Source organism: Amborella trichopoda, chromosome 1 (assembly GCF_054954075.1).
Source record: "Amborella trichopoda isolate Santa Cruz 75 chromosome 1, AtrichopodaSantaCruz75HAP2 v2.0, whole genome shotgun sequence".
In the NCBI taxonomy this organism is placed as follows: Eukaryota; Viridiplantae; Streptophyta; class Magnoliopsida; order Amborellales; family Amborellaceae; genus Amborella; species Amborella trichopoda.
Window position 1 is genome coordinate 37,602,414 of NC_142336.1, and position 21,439 is coordinate 37,623,852.

Here is a 21,439-nt window from a genome sequence, read left to right on the forward strand (position 1 = left end):
ACTACTGAGTTTATTAACATTCATTTTTTTTATGCATATAATAAATGTATGTTGTCAAATGGAACGATCTCATCAAGCCACTGTTGTCAAATGGATGTTAATAAACTCACTCATGAAGAATTATTAAATATTTTTCCATTGCCATTATTGAGCCTATTAACATCGTTTTTTTTTGCATATTATAACAATATTTACTTTTTTATTTTCATGATTTTTTAATTCAAACTTAAAAGTTAAAACTTTTAAAATTATAAAACTATTAGTTTTTTTTTTTAGAGATATAAAAACTGTTACTATTATAGTCCCTAAAGACCCCTCCTGCCCCAGCGTGGCCTGGGTTGCCTAAAGAGCAACCATCAAAATTCAGTTTGATGACTCCTTGAGGAGGGGGTTGCAAAAGAGATTTAACTTTGTTTTTCTTTGGTTGTGTAGGAGGATCAACTCCCAATTGGATAGGAAGGAGTCCATTGAGAAGGTTACTAAGGAGGTAACCTTAGGGAAGAGTGCAGACGGGGTTAGCCAATCCTCGAAAGATACGGGCATTTCTTTCAATCCAAATGGTCCAAATAGTAGCAGCCACAGATGCTTTCTAGAGGATTCTACCCGCCTTCAGCCAATGAGCAGCCAGGTTGAGGGCTAGAAGGTCCTTAACCGTTGGGGGTATTGCCCAATACACCCCGAACAGTTGAAGGATTAGGCCCCATAAGTCAAAAACCACCTTGCAATGTAGAAACAAATGGTTCTTAGATTCCTCTTGACACAAACACATTGTGCACCTATTAGGAAGAGGAAGACCTTTCTTTGAAGTTGATCCAAGGTGAGAGCTTTGCTTGAACCTGCTATCCAGTTGAAGATTTGCACTTTAGGAGGTGCAATGGACTTCCATACCTAAGAAAGGATGGAGGTGGGATTCAGAGGGAAGGTAGGGGGTTGGATAAGCTTTTTGTAGAAAGAAAGCACCATAAAGTTCCCCGAAGGGGTCAGCGACCACACGATCTTGCCCCTTCCCTGGGCTGGGATGAAGGTGTTGTAGAGAAGAGAAGAGAGAGAGAGGAATTGAAGAGTTTTGTCCTCCAAAAAACCCCTCCTAAAAGAAGGATGCCAACGCCTACTGCCTCCTTCCAATCTGAACTCATCCTCAATTGTAGCCTCTCTATTCAGCGCTAAAAGGAACAAAGAAGGATAGCAATCCTTCAGAGGGGCTTGACCAACCCACAGATCAGTCCATAAACAAACAGAAGAACCACCTCTTGGGCAAAATCTAATGTGTTGTCTAAATAACTCAAGAGTGGTAGATAAAGACCTCCACACCCCAAAGGCATTAGGCCATAGTCTGGTCACGGGGATCCAAGAGTGCACTGGGATATTGTATTTATGTCTTAGAACCTGCACCCATAAGGATTCCAATTGGGTGGCAAGACGCCACCACCACTTCCCCAAGAGGGCAAGGTTATGTTTTCTTAGTTATCTAATGCCCAATCACCCTTGGTTTTTGGGTAAGAGAATTTTGTCCCATGAGATGAGATGGAACCTAGTTTTCTCAGCTTGACCTGACCAGAGGAAGTTTCTCATAAGCTGTTCAAGGCGGTTGGCCACAAAGGCCGGTATTTAGAAGAGAGACATCATGTAAACAGAAGCATTAGTTAAGGTAGCTTTGAAGAGGGAAGTTCTACCTGCTTGGGACAAGTACACAACCTGCCAACCTTCTATCGACCTTATCAATGACATGGGACCCGAGGCATTTCTTAGGTTTCCCGAGGCCTAGAGGGAGGCGCAGGTAAGAAGTCGGGAGGTCCTCCACTTTACATTCCCACCGTGGAATAAGATTTCGGATCTGGTTGGGGGTGATAGCAACACCCATCATCTTAGATTTCTCCATGTTAACCTTGAATCCTGTAGCCAACTAGAAGCATTTGAGGAAGATTATGAGATTTTCCACCTCTGTCGAAGTAGCATCAAGAAACACTAAGATGTCGTCTACATATTGCAGATGCGACACAGTAGGTCCTATCCTAGAAGAGCGAAAACCCGAAAGAAGACCCGCTTGGCATAGGTGACCCAAGGATCGACTGAAAACTTCAGCCGAGATCGTGAAAAGGAAGGGGGAAAGATGGTCGCCCTGGCGCAGCCCTCTCAATGACTGGAAGTACCCTTTGGGAGTACCATTGATAATGATAGAGAAACAGGGGTGCAAGATGCACCCCTTCATCCACTTTTGCCACCGATCTAGGAAACCCATCCAGACCATTGTCTCATCCAAGACCTACCAATTAACATGGTCATAGGCCTTTTCCCAATCAATTTTGAAAATGAGTCCAGGTTTTTTGGTGAGGTGCCTAGAGTGCGATGTATTCATGAGCTGTCAATGCCCCGTCAAGGATCTGTCTATCCTTAAGAAAGGCCGATAGCAAGGGAGAGATAACCTAAGGAAGAACTTGCTGAAGTCTAGAGGCCAGAACCTTCATGAGAATTTTATAAGTAGAGTTGAGTAAACTTATAGGACGAAAATCCTTGAGTTCCTCAGCCCTTTCTACTTTGGGGACCAGGGTGATAAAAGTAGCATTGATCGCTTTGTTAAGGATACCCCGGTGAAAGAACTCCACGAAGAAGCTTACGAAGTCATCTCGAAATGTTTACCAAAAAGCTTTAAAAGGAGCCACAGGGAACTCATTAGACCCAAGAGCTTTGTCTTTAGCAAGCTCAGCCAAAGCAGTAAGGATCTCCTCCTCGAGGAAAGGACGTTCTAACCAGTTTGCCTGATCCACAGAGAGAGATAAGAAATCTAAGTCATTCATGGAGGGTCTAGGACCATTAGGGGCAGTGTAAAGGTGCTGGAAGAAATTGATGATAGCTGAGTCAATCTCCACCGGTTGTTCAAGGTAGCAGCTGTTGACTTTAATGGTCGAAATAGTATTGTCTCTCTTACGACAATTAGCGCTCCTGTGGAAGAAACGGGTGTTGTGGCCCCCTGTTTTCAGCCAGTTAACCCTTGACCTCTGAAACCAATAAATCTCTTCTTTTTTCAGAGTAGAGAGATACTCCAGATTAGATTGGGTTCTGAGCTCAGCTTCGGAAGAAGACAGGGACGAGATTCTTCGCTGATATCCAAACCTTGTAACTTCGCGGGAAGTTCAAACTTGGTTAGAGAAAAATTCGTGGAAAACGAGGACCTCCAGGTCTTGAGAGAGGCTTACAATAACTGGATCTTCGATTGGAGCCTGAAACCAGCTCTACCATTTACCTGAGCAGAGAAAGAGTTCCACCAAACAGGAATGAGACCAACCAGGCCAATTCAAATCTGAATGGTTTAGGGCCCCTAATACATGCTACGGTGGACAAAAGGATAAAGCAACGGTCAAAGATTGGTTTGCGCAAGGCCACTGCATGGGAGTCCGAAAACATTTCCTCCCAGTCAACGGAAAACAGAAACCTATCGAGCTTAGAGAGAGAAAGATGTGAGGAGTGGCTGGACCAGGTGAATCTGTTACCTTGGAGATAGATATCTAGGAGGTTATTCCTAGTAATGGAGTCAAAAAACTAAACCATACCCTGAGAGATATTGGCAGAGGAGTTGCGCTCATGAGACCAACGGGTGATACTGAAATCACCACCCAGGCACCAAATCGAGTTGGAGAGGGAAGCAACAAGGTCCAATTCGGCCCAAAAAAGAGACCTAGAAGACGAATTGCAAGGGCCGTAAACAACCCTAAATTTCCAGGCCAGGCCATCTGAAATTCTAGAGAGCAGTAGGGTGACCGAGACCTCCCCTATGTGCGAGGAGGTAAGAGCATGACTAGTGGGGTCCCAGATAATCCAAATTCCCCCTGAAGCACCAGCTGCAGGTAGAGCAACCCACTGGCAATGTCATCTACCCCAGACCTGACGTACTTGGAAAAGGGTGGGGTCAGGGTTCTTAGTTTCAAAGATGGCTAGGATAGAGGGGCAGAATTTTGAAGACAAGTCCTTTAAGGCCTACCTTTTCGAGGGATGGCGCCTCTAATGGTCCACGAAATGAGCTTCACGAGGAGGAGGCGGAGTAAAGTAGGGAGGCAATCCTAGGGGAGCACCTCAACGAGCAAACTTGGAGGGAGGTAAGAGACCCTTCTAAAGAGGGGGAGTATCCTGCGGAGCTAGGGAGGAGAAGAGATTAAGTAGTTCCCTCTGTCCTTTGAAACCCACCTCCGAAGTGCTCAGTGGATCGACTAGCCTCAGCCGGTCCGTTGGTCGAACAAGGGCATCACTTCGGAACCCCATCACCTGGTACATGTCGATCATACTATCGAGGTCACGGTCCAGCCCTTCCCCATTGACCCCCTCAATCACTGGAATCAAGGGGGGGGGGGGGGGAGAGAGAGAGGGCCTCAGTGAGAGTAGTTGTAGAGACATCTCGCCCATCCCCGTCGACCACCCTGTCAAAGACACAAGACGAGGGGGGAGAGATGGGCTCTTCAAGCCGAGCAACACAGGGGTCAAGAGCCTGCAATGAAGAACGGGAGAGCGACGGGTAAAGGTCAGGGGGGAAGGCAGAGAGAATGCTAAGGGGGGCGGAAGAAGAAACCCGGAGGGTGGAGGATAGGGTAGAGGGATAAGAGGGAGGGGCCAGAGTATGCAGAAAGGAGGGAGTAGGGGCCAAGAGGGAGGATGACGGCTGCAGAGGAGAAGGGGAAGGAGGAAAGAACTCAAAGAAATGAGAAGAGGAGAGGGGAGGGGGAACAGGTAGGGTAAGAACGGCAGTGGGGGGGAGAAAAGCAAGGAAGTGGGAAATAGAGACCAAGTGGTGAGAGAGGCAGAAAGGGCCAAGGCAGTGGTGACAGGAGTGGACTCTGTGAACTCTAACCACACAAGGATGGAGACCAATAGGAGGTGGGGAACCTAGGGAGGTATTGGCAAAGTCCAGATCGCAGGAAAGGGAGGAGGGTGTATCAGGGCCAGAGAAGGAAAGAAGGGAGGCAAAAGGGGCGAAGCGAGGGTACAGGGGTGGGGAAAGGAGGAAGACCAGAGAGGGAACAGAGGAGGAAGGGAGGCAAGGTAGGGGAGAGCTGAGGGAAGAAAAAGGGACGGCCCGCTAAACTCAAGAAAAGAACCTGAGGAACCACAGAGGGGAGAGGGAAGAAGGTAACGCGGCTTGAGGCCAGGGTGGGCGGCCCCCAGAATTAACTCCACTGACTCCCAAGGAGGAAAGTCTCCATTAGGCACAGAAGCCGCAGACACAGGAAGAGAGGTGGCAGGGGATAAAGTTGGGTCGGGTAAGGGACAAACCGAACCAGGAGCCCAAAGAGGGGAGAGTGGAAGAGCAGACGAACCGAGAGCAGAGGCCCAGACACGGGACAGAAGAGAGGAAAGGAGGAGAGAAAAAAGGGGAAAGCGAGGGGAAAAAGAGAAGGGAGCACGTGGCAAAACAAGCGGGGGGAAAAGACTGTAAAGGCGACGCTAGCAGAGGAGGTACGGAAGGAGAAGGGAGAAAGACTGAGGAAGAAACGGTGATGGCGACGCCAATAGAGGAGGTACGAGAGGTGGAGTACCAACGGTGCCCCCAGTCGACATGCAGCCAGAGGGAGCAGAGGAAACCGGCTAGGGAACCAAGGAGGTTTCGAGGGGGGTGGGAATGGCAAGCGAAGGTCGATGCGTGGCCAGGGGCAAAAGACAGAAAAGACATCAGGACCGGAGAGGCAGCGGGGGTGGGGAGAGGGGGGATACACGTCCTGTGGAGAGGCAGATGGGGGGCACTCGTCGGACGAAGAGGGAAGAGAAGAGAAATTTGAAAAAGAGGGACTCGGGTCAGAGGAAAACCCGAGGAGGACCGGATCTCCTTACCGGGTGGACGAATGAACGAAGGTGAAGCAACGATGGTCGGGGCCAGAAGGGTCGACCCGTTACACTCCGGGTTGAGAGAGGTTGGCGAGGATGAGGGGTGGAGGGGCTGAGGGTTTTGGTGGCGGCCTCCAGCTCCATCCTGATCAGGGGGGCGGCGATGCCTCTTGCGCAAGCGTGCTTTCTTAGCAAGGAGAGTCTAAGAGGCCTGCTGGACTAGCAGAACCTTAACAGGGGCCGAATTGTCAAGGAAAAAAGGGGAAGGAGGGAAGGCCAAAGACCATGAAATCGAAATGGGGAAGAAGAGGTCCCCAACCTCGAGCGACAAGACCTTGGGAAGGAGGGAAGGGTCCAACAGTTCTACCAGAACATGAATGGAGCCACGGGGTAGAGATTCAAGCGAGATCCAATGAATCGAAACAAGACCCGCACACAGAAACGAGGCATCGAAAGGTTACAGGGGACCATGCTTGAAGAGGATTCGGTGGAAGATGACCACGCCCGAAGGGAGTAGCGAGCACCTTGGAAGGTGAAGGGGTTGGGGTCTTGAAGTGCGAGAAGCACTATGAGAGGAGGGAAAAGAGAAGAGAACGCCACCTCTGGAAAGGTGACTGCAGGTGAGGTTGGGCAAATTCCAGTGTTGCTGCGCGGCCCTTTCAATGCCTCTGAAATCTTGGCGAGCGGGGCGGAAGCAACCAATCTGCGAGTCCAGAAGCTTAGGCTTAGATTTCTCAACCACTTCAGGCGAGACAGAGATAAAGGAAGGAAGGAAAGGAGACCTAGAAGGAAGACCAGGGGTCACAGGAGAAGACGAGTGAGGAACAGGGTGAGGTGGGGGAGGGGGGGGGGGCTGCTTACGGGAGGCAGCAACCCGAGAATAGGAAGCACAGGGGCGAGAACTAAGAGCCTCAGGCCTGGAAGGCGAAGAAGAGGGTTTGGCGTAGAGAGCGTAAACATCTTCCCAGCACCTAAGAGGCGGAGCAGGTTCAAGACGAGCCATTTTTAAGTTGGGACCAGTCTCATACCTTCCATCTATTCCCAAGCATATTGTTGTTGGATATTTTGTGATCTCTATGGTTATAGATTCGCACACATATATTTCTGACCATTGTATTTGCAATTTTTCATCTGGTGTAGAACATAAAACGATGGACATTCACATATTTATCATTACATGTTTATTTGAAACGCAAAATGATGAATGTCGAAGCTATAACTCAGCTCTTTTTATTATGGTTTGTCAAAGGTAATAGTTTGAACGTATTAGTAGTAACAAATTTATTTATTATTCATTTACTTTTTAAAAAAAATAATTATTATTTTTCAAATTTTTGTTTAAAAATCTTCCCCGGAATCAACTGAAGCACCGAATTGCTTCATTTTTCAGACCAAACCGAAATAGACTACGAAGCGAATCTGACAACATTAGTTGGATCTCCCTCTGTCTCTCTCGCTTTTGACAAGTTTTCAATAGATATATGCATACAAATTGCAATATATGTATATCTTCCCAATTGAATAGGTGTCACAACTATCTTAACATGCATAGATTAAAAGAAGCATTCAAGTAGATTTCTCACGTCGCATCTAATGTCTTATAAGAAAATATCAAATAAGAAACTAACTTCAATTGTCAAACAACATTCACAAAATTTGAGGTTGTTCAAATTGATGCAAGTGGTAGTTTTGTAAGGTAGCTGACAGCCATTTAAAAGTCCTTTAACTCATAGAAAGAATAAAAAAAACTCATAAACATATATGATACCAAAAGATTATTACGAGGGTTCTTAAGCCAAAGAATCATTGCTCACCATTCCAAATGTTCTAAAGGATCTTCCAAGAGGGATACAATGACTGCTATTGCATCGTTACGTGTGACAGCCACCTTTATATTCCATAGATACTCCATTTGTCCACTAATGTCATCAGAGGTGGGATCTATAGGCATCGTTAGGAAGACCATGACTTTTACTGGAAAGGAGAAAGAAAAGCATATAAATCTCTTACTAGCATCAATTATTTAAAACATAATCAGAAGCAAAAACCAAAATACCTGCATTTATCACTAATTCACAATCACCCTGGTAGTGCTCAATTATGGGTATCAAGTGATTTGAAGCGATATTCCATTTGCTAACCAGCTTAAAAACATCTCGTGTTTGTGGATCATCCCTTCGCAAAAATCTTTGCAAATCCTTCAAGTTTTCTGTAGTATCAGGAACAAAAAAGGATAAGGATGAATTCAGCCCTTATAGGAGTGCAATTTTAACATATCATGGATGAAACATTTTTTGATGAACAACGAGATCAAAGAATGAAACCAGTGATCCAATACTATCAAACTTTATGAAACTTAATTGAGGAAGAGAATAAATATGCAACAATAATATTTGTGACAAAGCCTTGCATTGTATAAAAATTTTCAAGGTGCCACAGAGTATAAACTCTACACCATGCAAACCTGCTCGAAAACAGCACTGAATTGAATTCAACAAGGAGCATCACACCAACATTTAAGTTGTGAGTTCTGCTCTCAATAAAGAAACCCACCCACACAAAAACGGCATCAAATTAGGCATGTAAGAATCACAATTTCTCTATAAGGATGAAATCACGAAAACGTAATTCACAATGATCCAATTGACACTAGGAAGCAATTCACAAACAAATAATCATGATAAATAGATGTCACAAGCCTATGCTTACAAGGAACCGGTTAGATATTTGGATCGCGCAAGCACCCTTGCAATTGTGTTTTCATTAGATTTTAGGGTTGCTTTTGGACCCCTCTTTATTAGGTTGAGATTGTTTCAACCTTCCATTGGAGGTGATGGAGGTTAGTGACATGTCCTCCCATCAGAAAGAGTATTAGAGATGGAAAGTGTGAGGCCTTGTGCAAGTTTCTGGCCAGTTTAGAGTATAGGATACCCAATACAGTTGGTGCAGCTGATAGGATAACATACCCCCAAGATAGTTCTTATATCTTCTTCATTAAATCCTTCCACTTGGCATTCAGTAGTACACAACATATTACTATCCCGCAACATTCATTTGGTCAATTCTAGCCCCATTGAAAGCATTTGCTTTTCGTGGATGGCCATAATGGATAAAGTTTCTTGTGATCATTTTCACCACCATGGCCTTCAGCTCCCAAACATTTGCTACCTATGTTGAAGCACTGGGCAAATAGTGGATCACCTCTTCCTACATTACAGTTTTGCACAACAGGTGTGGAGATAGTTCTGGGCATGTTCCATATATGCTAACTAAAGCCTTATAGGTGGATGGTTCGCACAATGCTGGAAGAGTTACTTAATGAGGCTGTTTTGCCTCCCAACACACTTTTTGCATCCAGACCCAAAACTAGACTCAGTCACTACTGTATCGGGTAGACCTATGACTCAAGGGTTGATGACTTAGGTCAAGTATAGAGTTTTGGAACTTCTAGAGTAATTTGTTATAGTAGGAAATAGATCCAAGGATAGAACAACAAAAATAAAATCCAGCTCAAATTTCATAACCTATAATCCATATTTCCGTCCATACTTGTTTCTCATACATAATTTTAAGTCCGATAGTTCACATATTCTGGTCATCAGAGATAGAACCCCAAATCCAAGATTTTGATAAATTATTCACTTTTTGTAAAGTTTGTTCTCAAATAAAAGGACAAATGTGGATCATTCCATCATTTAGAATGCAGATTGTAAGCTTAATTTAATATAATTTATGTCAATTGGTATTTATAATTTATGTAAGGGTGTGGTTTCTACAAGGTAACAACCTCAAACAATCCAATTAAGGCGCACATCTAAATTATATCACAACATGCAATTTTGGCGTTAAAAATTCTTAGGATTATTTGAATATCTATTTTCATATCTAATTATAAAATTTTAAACTCCACAAATGGATAAAATCAAGTAGATCTATAAACATAAGAAAATCTTGAAAATGGACGGTCTAGATAATGAGTTGCAAGATGCACTATTATGGGACTCAAAATCTCTTCTTTTTTTTTCATATCCATATATCTCGATGTTGAGATAATCAATTAGAGGGCTTTTCAACATTTAAACAGTCTTTCCAATGGACTTTTGAGGTGCATCTTTAATTCTACATATTAAGGTTGCAACCTTATGTAAACTTTTTCCTTTATGTAATCAAAAGAAGAAGTCTTTTGCAATTTAATTTATGTTGTTTTGAGTCATTTAATATAGGAAAATGTTTATATAAGGGTGAGACCCCAAACAATAAAATTAAGGCGCACATCAAAAATTCACTAGAAGAACTTGTTTCGATGCCCAAAATCCTCAAATCAATCATCTCAACATCGAGATGTATGGAAATGAGAAAAAATGGATTTCAAGTCCTAGAAATAGTCCATCTTGTAATGCATTTTCGAGACCCTCAATTTTCAATATTTTCAAGTGTTCATAGATCTGCTCAATCTACACGAATTTTGAAGCTTTAAATTTGATAATTAGAGATAAAAATGAATTTTAAGGACGTCACCAAGATTTCCAATACTGAAACAACATCTTTTGACACTATTTGAAAGTGCGCCTTACTTTGATTGTTTAGGGCCTCAGCCTTATACAAACCACACCCTTTAATATAAGGTGCAATCAAATTGATTAAAGTATTCAATAATGAGTAACTAATTTATGTCTTAACTTAATGTACAACTACACTTGCATTTTCCATGCTAATTAATAATTAAATACTCTTCCCTTTTTCTACACCTACTGGACTGGCAGAAGCAAGGGGAAGAGGAACTACAAGGTCTCAACCAAATCTCACCCAATTTGTGACTTGGTCAGGTCAACTGGCAAGTTCAAGGTCAACCCACTAGGATTGCGAATTATGCCTCTCAGCAATCATAAGGCACCCACAGAAACAGCAAACAGAAGGATCATCTCTGATCACTATACATCATGTCATCCTCAGTGAGACGATTAAGATTGCAACTATCTTTTGGGCTTTACAATTTCCCAACTATTTTAACGCCAAAGTGGAGGATTTCATCATTTATTGTTGTATGGTTGCCCTTACGAATGATGCCTCATTCTAGACCTCCCCTTAAAGGTCACCTCAAGTGTTTTCAAATGCGGGATGCTGTATCAATGCAGTTTGGCTTTGATGCACCATGATGCGACGATGAGCTCTGATGCAGTCAATAAATTTAAAAGGAAAAGAATAAAAAAAATATAAGAACGCGTTAGAAAACATTCATGTGTGATTTAATATCATAGGAGATATTGTAATTCAGTACTTATCCTTAAGATATTTTTTTTAAGAAACTTATCCTCAAGATGTTAGTTGCTCAAGTCCCTAGACAACCTCATAAAGAGTGACAGTTTTTTGGCCCTATTCTATAATAGAATAACTGTCTAATACAGTTCACGTGTAAAATAAAGCAATGCATTCCATCTCATTCACTAAGTTAAATGAACAAAATTAAAACCCAAATTGCCAAATAGTCATGGCATAACATCCAATGACCAAAAGCCCTTCACAGTCCACAATCACAAGTACATATTACATGACATCCAAACTTCAAATTCTAAACTCCAAAGACCAAAAGCTTATGTCATATAAATAAGTCTCAAGTCTCTTAAGTCTCTTAAGTCTCAACTCTCAACTCCCAATTAGACAAGTCATATGATGATCCATCATTTACATGTGCATATCCCACATCCAAAGGGAGGTGTAGAGGCATCATAATCACTATCATCGACCCCCTCCACATATACATCTTCCTTCTCCATCTCCTCTAAGTTAGCCCCCTCAACCTCTAGACTCATGTGAAACTGAACCCAAATCTCCTCCTTTGTGATCTACTGTGAGGCATTACTTCTTCTTCAGTCGCCCATAATTTGTTCAACATCCAACCAAGTAAGGTCTTCACCATCAAACACCCATCCTGTTGCGGATCTACTATCCACTCACTTGCGCCTTCGACATGGGGATCATGCCCCACAATTAGGTTGACACCACCCATGCGCATCATGTACCTCTCCCTCCCTAAGGTGCTCACTGTATCATACATAGACAAAATCATTCAACAAAAAATTTTCTCAGGCCTATTTGGTATGGAGTCATTATAGAAAGTAAGGAAACAAGCAAAGGAGAAAATTATTATTTAAGTTCACCAATACCTGACATATTAATACTTTTCTATAATACAGATTTTTAAAAATTGAAACCCAAGCAAGTAAAGAGTTACATGTTCAAATGTGCTCCAGTTGTGCTCGCAACTGTATGAACTACATTTGAGGATCAATACTCGAATGGCAAGATGTTGAAGATTTGATGTCCCACTCCCATATAGGACCTATTACTCAGCGACATATTATTTCAATATTTATTTAATTAAAACAAAGTAAATAAGAAACAATAAAGTTAACACTTTTTTAGTGAATTTCAACCTTCAAAGTTCATAGTTATGATATTTTTTATTGCCTTGTGCAGTATCCGCGTTCCGAATTACAATATCTCATCCAAAGTTCCCTAAAACACATTTGAACTTGAGCAACTCATGAGTTTGGATCTCATCTTGTAAAGCTAGGTCAGGAACTAACCTTGAATTATATCTAAGAAACCTCCATTTATTATGCAACCTGATTAAATCGATGGGCACTAATGGTGAAGAGATGGATTCAAAAAGTAACTAGCTAGCTGCATGGAGGTATTGATGAAACTGGTTATCCTATCGCCTATCCACGATCTCAATCATAAGCCAATTTTTGGTTTCATCATTCTTCAAAACCATTCTCCCGAAGTATTATCTCATGTATGTAGCCATGGCAGGCGTTGCCTCACATCAACCAATCAAAGCACCTTCAGCAAAGGGCGAGAAGCATACAATGCACGATAGACTTTGATTCAAAGAGATATATTAATAACAATTTCCTATAATTTTCTCCCATCTTGATGCTTTAATCGCTTACTTCTAGTCCACCTTTCTGAAGTGAAAATGCTCTTTAAGGCATCTCGTTGCTTGCATAGCCATTGAAGAGTGAGAAATTTCATGGCAAATCTAGTTAGTTCTGCTCACACTATCTCTCTCATTTGTAAATTCCCCCATCATGCTTAGGTTTTCATATGGTTATAGATGAAAACAAAAGACAAACTTGGCCTTTGTAATTGCCCCTTTAACCTTTGATGTCCTCGTTGAGTCCTCAAGGAGCTGAGCAAGGAGTCCAAAACATATATCTCTTCTTCAAAGTCAAGAGATGCCTAGCTGCAGAATAAGTGGCACCATTGCCAAGTGACAATTTGTATAACATGCTCTTCCCTAACAAACTTTACAATCTCATCCATAAAACCACAAGCAAATTGCATCATGTGACTTGTTTATCGCATCAATTGGCTTATTAAAAAAGTCCCTAAGGGACAATTGACCACAAAATCAATAAATACATGAGACCTTCCATTTTACCATCCATCACACACGATGCTCACCACATACTTCTCCAACCCTCTTCTTTAAGAACTCAAAATTTTCTTCACATCATTCACTGCAACCTTCAAAAGCAGTTCCCTACACATGTACTGAAAGGGGCCTGAGCCCTGGGCCAAATAGCCCAATTGCCTCGACGTACCCTTTAATTTATCGAGGCACACAGTATTGAAAGGAGTACCCACCTGGTTAACCACTTAGCAATGTACTTACAAGCCTTATTCCTCTCTTCTTGTATCGATCTTCCAAGTGTGTGTGTGTTGTTTTTATCCTACTATCCTCTGCCACAATCTCGGTGTTAAGGGCGCATGCATCTAATCACCCCTTGGGGAGAGGTCTTACATGCCCAACATTGCGACCAATATAACCCTCGCCACCATAACCATATGCCCACTTCCAACTTCAGAAGCATCTTATTTATCATCATCAAGTTCTTTAATCCATTCATCAATTCTCTTTGCTTCATTGTCTCGTCTTTTTCTTCTGTTACATATACATCCCTTAATCTCTCTTCAAATCCCATCAGACGCTCCAAGATATGCTCTAACATTCCTAATGATACAAGAAGATGTTCCTTTTGCTAGAAGATGCCCCCATATAAGTATTCCATCATAGATAATTCCAAGCCACATCCTTTTTACTATTTTGATCCTTAGGGTTGTTTAGTATAGAATAATTCAAGCCACATCCTTTTTACTAGAAGAAGACGGAGACATTGTCCCAAAAAAAAAGGATTAGAAAATGGAATCTACCAAAAAATTGAAAGAAATTTTGATTTCTGCCTAGCCCTTGAAACACATGATTACTTGGTGATCGCCCAAATACCTTCAAAACATTTGCAAGAACAATCTCAAGCGACCGCTGAAATATTCCCCCTAATTTCTTTGAAAAACTTTGGATTCAAGAGAAAATCGATCTCTATTTTCTCGTTTTTAATCCCTTTTTTTTTGGGGGGGGGGGGGGGGGCATATTCCACACCACACCCTTGCCCCCCTCTTTCTGGGGGTAAAATTACCTAAAATGCCCCTATTTCTGGTCATTTTCCACTTATAAGCAGTGGGCTGAATCTGCAGGCACATCATATACCACATATTTGGGCCCATCACCATATCCTGCATAAGCAGGGCAGTGATGCATGTAACCACATAATGCATTACACGGCCGCAATTGAAAAGAATGGTCACCTCAACCACCTGAGGACATCAAGTTCAATTTTCGGATAGTATGCCCTTAAGCAAGCCGGACCTGATAGGTGTCCTTTGGAGTTTTTGACACAACATAGGATACATGAGAACGACTTTGTTGAGCGCCTTATGATTTTGTGCTTACCCAGGCTCAGGTTTCTTCTCTTCTCACTTAAGCGATAACATATAAGAAGTCCTTCTCTATGGCTCTATTGACCTCCTCTCTACCCTGCCTCTTCTTTCTACTCGCATACCTCTCTCCCTGCTTGATTTCCCTACTTTTTCCTTTCCCTCTGCCCAATGATGTACATCTGCGTTTATAGGTACACTTACAAATATATCATTGACATATATTATTATAATATTTGATTTTTAACAGATTGTTTGCCAAAGGTAAAATAGATTGTCACATGCATATCTATTTAGAACCAAGAAGCTCTATAAAGATTCAATAGAATAGAAGCAAGCAAGGACATCACATATGTGAACCCCTCCCCTGCACACCTATCGCTAAGAAGATATAGCCTTATTAGTCATTAGATCGACATGACTTCCTCATTACCAAAGTTCAAAGAATTGAGCTAAGAAACTTTACTAATGGTGCATTTAATGCATGTGAATTGAGCTAAGATGATAAAATAATGGTACACTTAATGCATGGATCTTTAAAAAAAAAAAGTTAAAGCTCAAGAGAGAGAAAGATGCTACAATCAACCCTAACTCAGGAGCTCATGATACACAATGCCCACCATACATCAAAATAAACAAACCACAAGAATGACCTAGTCAAAGAACTCAGTTTCTAAAAAATATCAAACATACAATACTCTATCAAAACCTATGTCGCATGTAATCTTGGATCCTCCAATCATCTCTCCCATCAAAAGCATTAGGCCACACACATATGCAAGGCAATGAAAAACATATTAAACACTAGGAAATGAAATCAGCGTGCTCAGGGGAAAAGATGAATGGGGTACGTTTTGCATAAAAAATCTAAAAAACATACATAAAAAGTAGCAAAATTCTCTCAATTAAGCCCTGAGTGAGATTTCTGTTGTTATCCCCGCACTGCGCTTGATTTACTAAAGGTTATAACGAACTGAACAGAGAGAGGGAGCTATTAGAATCCAAAAAGCCGAGACAGGGCCGGACTAGAATGACTAAATTTATATCTAATATAAGGCTTATCAAAAAAAATAAGAAAAGGGAAATGAACGCCATCTTTGGCTAGACCTGACAAGTTCATCGGCATTGTACCGCATTTGTAAAAGAGAACATCCCACCTCCAGCTCAAATTAAAAACCTCTTAAGGGATGTTAGTAAACTACATGGCAGATCAGTGTCACTCATTCAATAAAGTTAGACTAATCTTCCTCCACCAATAAGGGTTCCAACCCCAATGGTTATCAACAAAAACCAGCCCAAAGATCACAATTTCAACCTCATTTGGATAACTCACCTCATTATGCTTGGGCAAGCTAAAGAGCAAAACCCCCAAATTCCTAGTAAATGCCTCCCACACTTCTAGGACTCACTATTGAGTCATTATCAAAACTAGAGCTTCATGGAGTCGAGGGGAAGACATCATTGCAATGACATAGATAAATGAACTTATATGGGCAATTAAAGTATCTATCAGCCATAAAGATGCTCAAGTTTCTGATGCAAGAGCAAATGCCTCGCATTTTTTGAACTTTTCCTATTAAAATTTAAGGATTTATTTTTTGAGGGAACTGCACGATTCATTTTGCTGGTTTTTAAGTATTTTTTTATGAATTTCAACGATTTTTTAGTCTTTTGGGATTTTTAGCAGTTTGGAAAAGTAGTTAGCGTAAATACGGAATTATTTATTCTTTAAGGAAAGAATATCTCCTTAAAGAATATCATTACAAATATTGTTTTCATTAAAACTTCTACTATTATTATAGTTGAGATTTCTTTAAGTAAGGTCTTTATTATAAATACGGATAGGAAAAGGGTAGTAAAGAGAATCTCGTGATTTCCAGAGAACAAAAGAGAAGCTCAATACTTTAGTGAGCCCCAGTTAGGGTTTGGTGTCGGAGATGCCTCAGTTTTCTTAAGGAGATTGCTTGGATTTGCCTAAAATATTGATGCTTTTATGTCCTTGAAATTTTCTACATCAAGTTGGCATTAGGCTCAGGTTTCTTCAACAGCAAGGCTAGATATCTACAGCCAAGCCTAGGGTTTGCTATTTTTCTACCTAGGGTTTGTAATCTCATCAACCCATGGCAGCAAGAAGGGGATGTGGAAGAGGACCTCGCGTAGATCTACCCCGAGATCCCAAAGATGAGCCGATTGAAGACCTTAAGAGGTAGACATCACCCATGGGCAAGACATTGTGATCTTTCTACCCAAGAATAAGTTGAGTACAACCCTTTTCACCGTCGTGTTATGTGCGAGGAGTCGAGAGAAGATGAAAGTGAAGGAAGGCCTAGACATGGAGAAGATCACTCAAGAATTCTCAATATGAAGGTTGATATCCAATATTTTGACAGTAAGCATCAACCCTGAGAATTTATTAATTGGTTAATACTGTACAGAGGGTTTTGGTTACTAAGAAGTTCCTGAAAAATTAAGGGGAATTTCTTCCCCAAACCCTTGATGATCGTCATGATTTCATGGTGATCCAATCTTGATGAGGAACCTTTTGATGGAGTTCATGATATTCACTATTTTGAGGCTAAGCTCAACCATGAGAAATTATGAATTGGCTAAATATTGTAGAGAGGGTTTTTGGTTATTAAGAAGCTCCTGAAAATAAAGGGAATTTCTTTCCCAAACCCTTGATGAATGCCATTATTTCATGGGTGATTCAATCTTTGATGAGGAACCTGTTAATGGAGTTAGTGATCTTGTCTTTGATAGTGATCCAATGACTAATGAGTGTCTTATCCTGGATATGATTTGGAGGGTGATATATGTGGAGAATAGCAAGATGAAGAACTCCACGGAGAATCAGTAGGTGAGGTTGTTGGTTCGACCATCAAATCTAGTGTTGTCATAAAGATGTTGTCTTGGTCTATTCTTCAATTGACCAAGTGTATGTATCATTGCTACCCCATCAACATACAACAACCCTTTTCTTGATGAGTTCTCAAATGAGTTCATGAGTATATCAGTTCATTGCAAAGACCATGTTTCAACGCACAATGGCTATATCTTTATTTTGGTCGATAACCCACAGGTCCCAAGATTCAAGGTACAATGTTCAATTTGATAAGGATAATGATTTTAGTGTAGGATTCTTAACCTATTTCAAAACATGAGGATGAGTTTCCTTCAACAAGAAGAGTTTGATGTACAAGCAAATGGCTTGTTCTCTTGAAATTTTCGTAATAAAATTAAAGAATGTAGTATTTGTCGATTTTCAAGGTTTATTTTTCATAATTTTAAGTTTTCACGGTTTTTTTATAGGATTTTTAAGAGTTGTTTGGAAAAGTAGTCAAAGAACTTATGGAATTATTTTTTTACTAGTAGAAAGGTCACTACAAAAACTTTGTTTTAATTACGACTTCTATTGTATTTAGGGTTGAGATTTCTTAGGGTCTAAGTGAGGTCTTTATTATAAATTGGGATTGAAAGGGTTCTAAGGAGATTGACGTGATTTTGAAATAAAAAACGAATAGAGCTTTGCTCTGGAATCCCTGGTTGGGGTCTTGTGTGGAGAACCCTCAGGTTTTCTTCAAGAGATTGCGTATGTTGTCCTGAATATTGCTGATTTTATGTGCTTCTTCAAAACTCCTACATCAATTTCTTTTCTTGGCAAAAGCCATGGAATGGTGTTTTTCTAAACCACCTTGTCAAGCAAGATAGTTAGTAGATGTTCCATCTAGGGCTTGTAACAGGCCGAGCCTGGTTTGGGCTAGCCCTTGCCATAGTCCCTATGAGGCTGGCTCGAACTTGGCCAACTCAAACCAGACCAGGCCTAATACACTCTAAAGAAAAGTAAAATAAAAAGTTAAGGGTACAAGGGTCGAGCCAGGCGAGCCATGTCATGGCCTTGGCACATGCTCAGCTCAACCTAGCCTTTGGGCTGTTGTGACCTTACCCTTGGGCCACAAGCCTCTAGTTTTACAGGGCCTGGCAGGCCACCTGGCCCATAGCCAGCCCTAGTTCTACTGAAAGATTTTTTATGATGTTCAATCCAGATACCGTGAACATCAGCCAAATTCTTAATGCTCCAAGATATTTTTCCTATTGCCACTCACCAACAATGAAAGGCATAGTTACGAGGAATTCCAACTTCCCTAGTAGTTCTACAAAATATTTCCATTTCAGTAATGGAACCCATACTCCTTTCAGAAACATGTTTCGAACCATAGTTGTCATTGTAGTACAAAGGGGTAACACACAAGGTACTCAAAAAACAAAAAAAAATCACTTAAAAGTCACAAAATACATGCATTATCCCAACATTACAGGAAGGTTACCTTGGGGAAACCCCTCAAGGACTACACATACAGTGCTCCAAAATAAAGATATAACAACTGACCTACACTCCTAGCCCCACTCACCTGACAAGAAAACAGTTCTACAAACCCAAGAAAATAAAACTCAATATAATGCTCACTTGATACAACTCTTTCTTCTTCTTTTTTTTGATAAAGTTAACTGTTTCATTGAAGAAAGAAAGAAATGGATATAAGTGTTCGATCTAGCGTCCCTTAAAAAAATTGAGAGCTACCAGAACCCTAACGGGCAAGGTGATCCCTTTAAAAAAAATCCATAAAAGAGTCCAATGCTTGTGACAACAATGAGTTGGCTCAGCAAAAAAGGTGAGAGGGTTTATATAGCACCCTATTTACAACATGAGAGAGTAGTGAACAAAAAGGAGAGAACGGCCCAGCAGCTAGCTTAAAGGGGGTCCAATATTGTTTGTAAGATTGGCTCCGTCATTGGCCATGAGATCTGCGAGCGCATTGGACGTCCTGAATGTATGCCTCCATGAGACGCTGATACCCTGCAAATGAATTCAATCTCATCAAAGATCGGAAGTATATACCAAGGTGGTATAGACTTTTCAGATGCCCAAGATATAATGTTGTATGCATCCCCTTCAACTATCAGGTGGGATCCCCAAGAGGGGTTAAAGAGCTTGGGCCCTATCAACGGTGTCATTGCTTCGGCAGGTTGTAAGTCAGTATAGCCAAGGGATTCAATGGACGTGAGCAGAATATTCCTTTCATGGTCTCGAAATACACCCCCAGCCCCAGCTGGCCCTGGGTTGCCCCTTGAGCAACCATCGAAGTTGAGTTTGATAACTCCTCTCGGGGGTTGTTTGGTTTTTGAGATTTCTTTGGTTGATGAAAAAGGATATTACCCCATTGGCTTAGAAAGAAGTTTGTTGGTGTACCGGCAAAGACTTTGTGGTTGGTAGCCCAAAAGGTTACCAAAGTCTTTACCTTGTGTAGGAGTGCAGGCAGTTGTTGATAACATCCCTGGAATATCCTATTATTCCTTTCTATCCAAAGAACCCATATAAGCGCAGCAATGGCAGCCTTCCATATGATTTTTCCAGCTTTGGGCCAGGGCTTGGTGAAATTTGTGGATAGAGGGAAAGTACTGTGGGTGGAGTAGCCCATTCTAGTCCAAAGAATCGTAAAAGTCTGCTCCAAAGGTATCTCGCCTGTTCACAATGAATGAACAAATGAGCATTAGATTCCTCCTCATTTTGGCACATAATACATCTATTTGGAGTATGAATTCCCCTCTTTTGAAGTTGGTCCACAGTTAGCACTCTCTGTGATCCTGCTATCCAATTGAAAGTGTGAACACTTGGGGGTGCTATGGAAGACCAAACTTTGACTAGAATTGAGGGAGGGTTGAATGGCAGAGTGGGAGATTGAATGAGCCTCCTATAAAATAAGGCTACTGTGAAGTGCCCAGAGGGAGAAAGAGCCCACACCAAAGAGTCGTACCCACTGATAGGAATGTAGCAGGCATGCAAGGCTGCTAGCTAGGAGTTGGGTAAAAGAGGAGGATTCTGCTTCAGAGAGGTTCCTCCTGAAGGACGGATTTCATACTCTTCGCCCTCCTATTGTAACCACTTCATATGCCACTGTAGATTCTTTATGTAAGGCAATGGAGTAGAGGGAGGGCTAGAGTTCCCTTAGAGGGGTATGACCAAACCACAGGTCGGACCAGAATTTTAATCTCGACCCTTCTCTGGCGTGGAATCTGATAAAGTTATTGAAGAGAGGGAGGGACTGGCCAATCGAGTTCCACACGCCTGAAACCCGACTCCGGCACCTCACATGCGGTACTCAAGTAGTAGCTGGAATCTTATATTTCTAACGAATAACTTGAGCCCACAGTGCATCCGATTGTGTGGCTAGGCACCACCAAAACTTTTCAAGGAGTGCCAAATTATGTTTTCTCAGGATTTTAATCCCAAGTCCTCCTTGTCATTTCGATAAGCAAACTTTTATTCCACAAGATGAGATGAAATCTTCACTGTTCAGCTTGTCCTGACCATAAAAAGTTTTTGGAAAGTTGCTCTAAACGTTTGGCTACTGAGGCTGGCATGTGGAATAAAGACATGAGGTAGAAAGGAATGTTTGCTAAAGTAGCGTTGATCAGAGTTTTGCGGCCTACCATAGACATAAATCTTCCTTTCCAACCTGATAGGCGTCTGTCTACTTTATCTAACACCTTGGACCACTAGCACTTTTTCGGTTTTCCTAATCCCAAGGGAAGGCCAAGGTAGGTAGAAGGCAATTCCTCAACTTGGCAAACCCAATTTGGGATTAGCGATCTAATCTGATCAGTCGTGATGGCCACCCCCATCATTTTTTATTTATCTATGTTGATCTTGAACCATGTGGCTTCTTGAAAACATCTAAGGAAAATCCTCAAATTATCGACTTCTTGTGGGGAAGCATCGAGCAAAACAAGTGTGTCGTCTGCGTACTGAAGGTGGGACACGATGGGCCCTTGAGAGGAACTCTTAAAGCCA

The 21,439-nt window shown here is 41.6% G+C and overlaps 1 protein-coding gene across 20 annotated transcripts in view; it reads right to left on the bottom strand.

The window, feature by feature from the left end:
* Positions 1–21,439, bottom strand: part of ATIM (timeless family protein) — a 73,409-nt gene that overhangs the window by 41,372 nt on the left and 10,598 nt on the right. For all 20 annotated transcript variants that reach the window (XR_016053566.1, XR_016053563.1, XR_016053583.1 and 17 more), the window contains exons 3-4: positions 7,865–8,017; positions 7,623–7,782 (exon numbers count right to left, since the gene is read on the bottom strand). Coding sequence is in view for 12 of the 20 variants with exons in the window: in XM_088864028.1 (XP_088720154.1) it covers positions 7,623–7,782; positions 7,865–8,017 (313 nt within the window). In the remaining 8 variants the exon portion in view is untranslated. The remainder of the gene's footprint in view (positions 1–7,622; positions 7,783–7,864; positions 8,018–21,439) is intronic.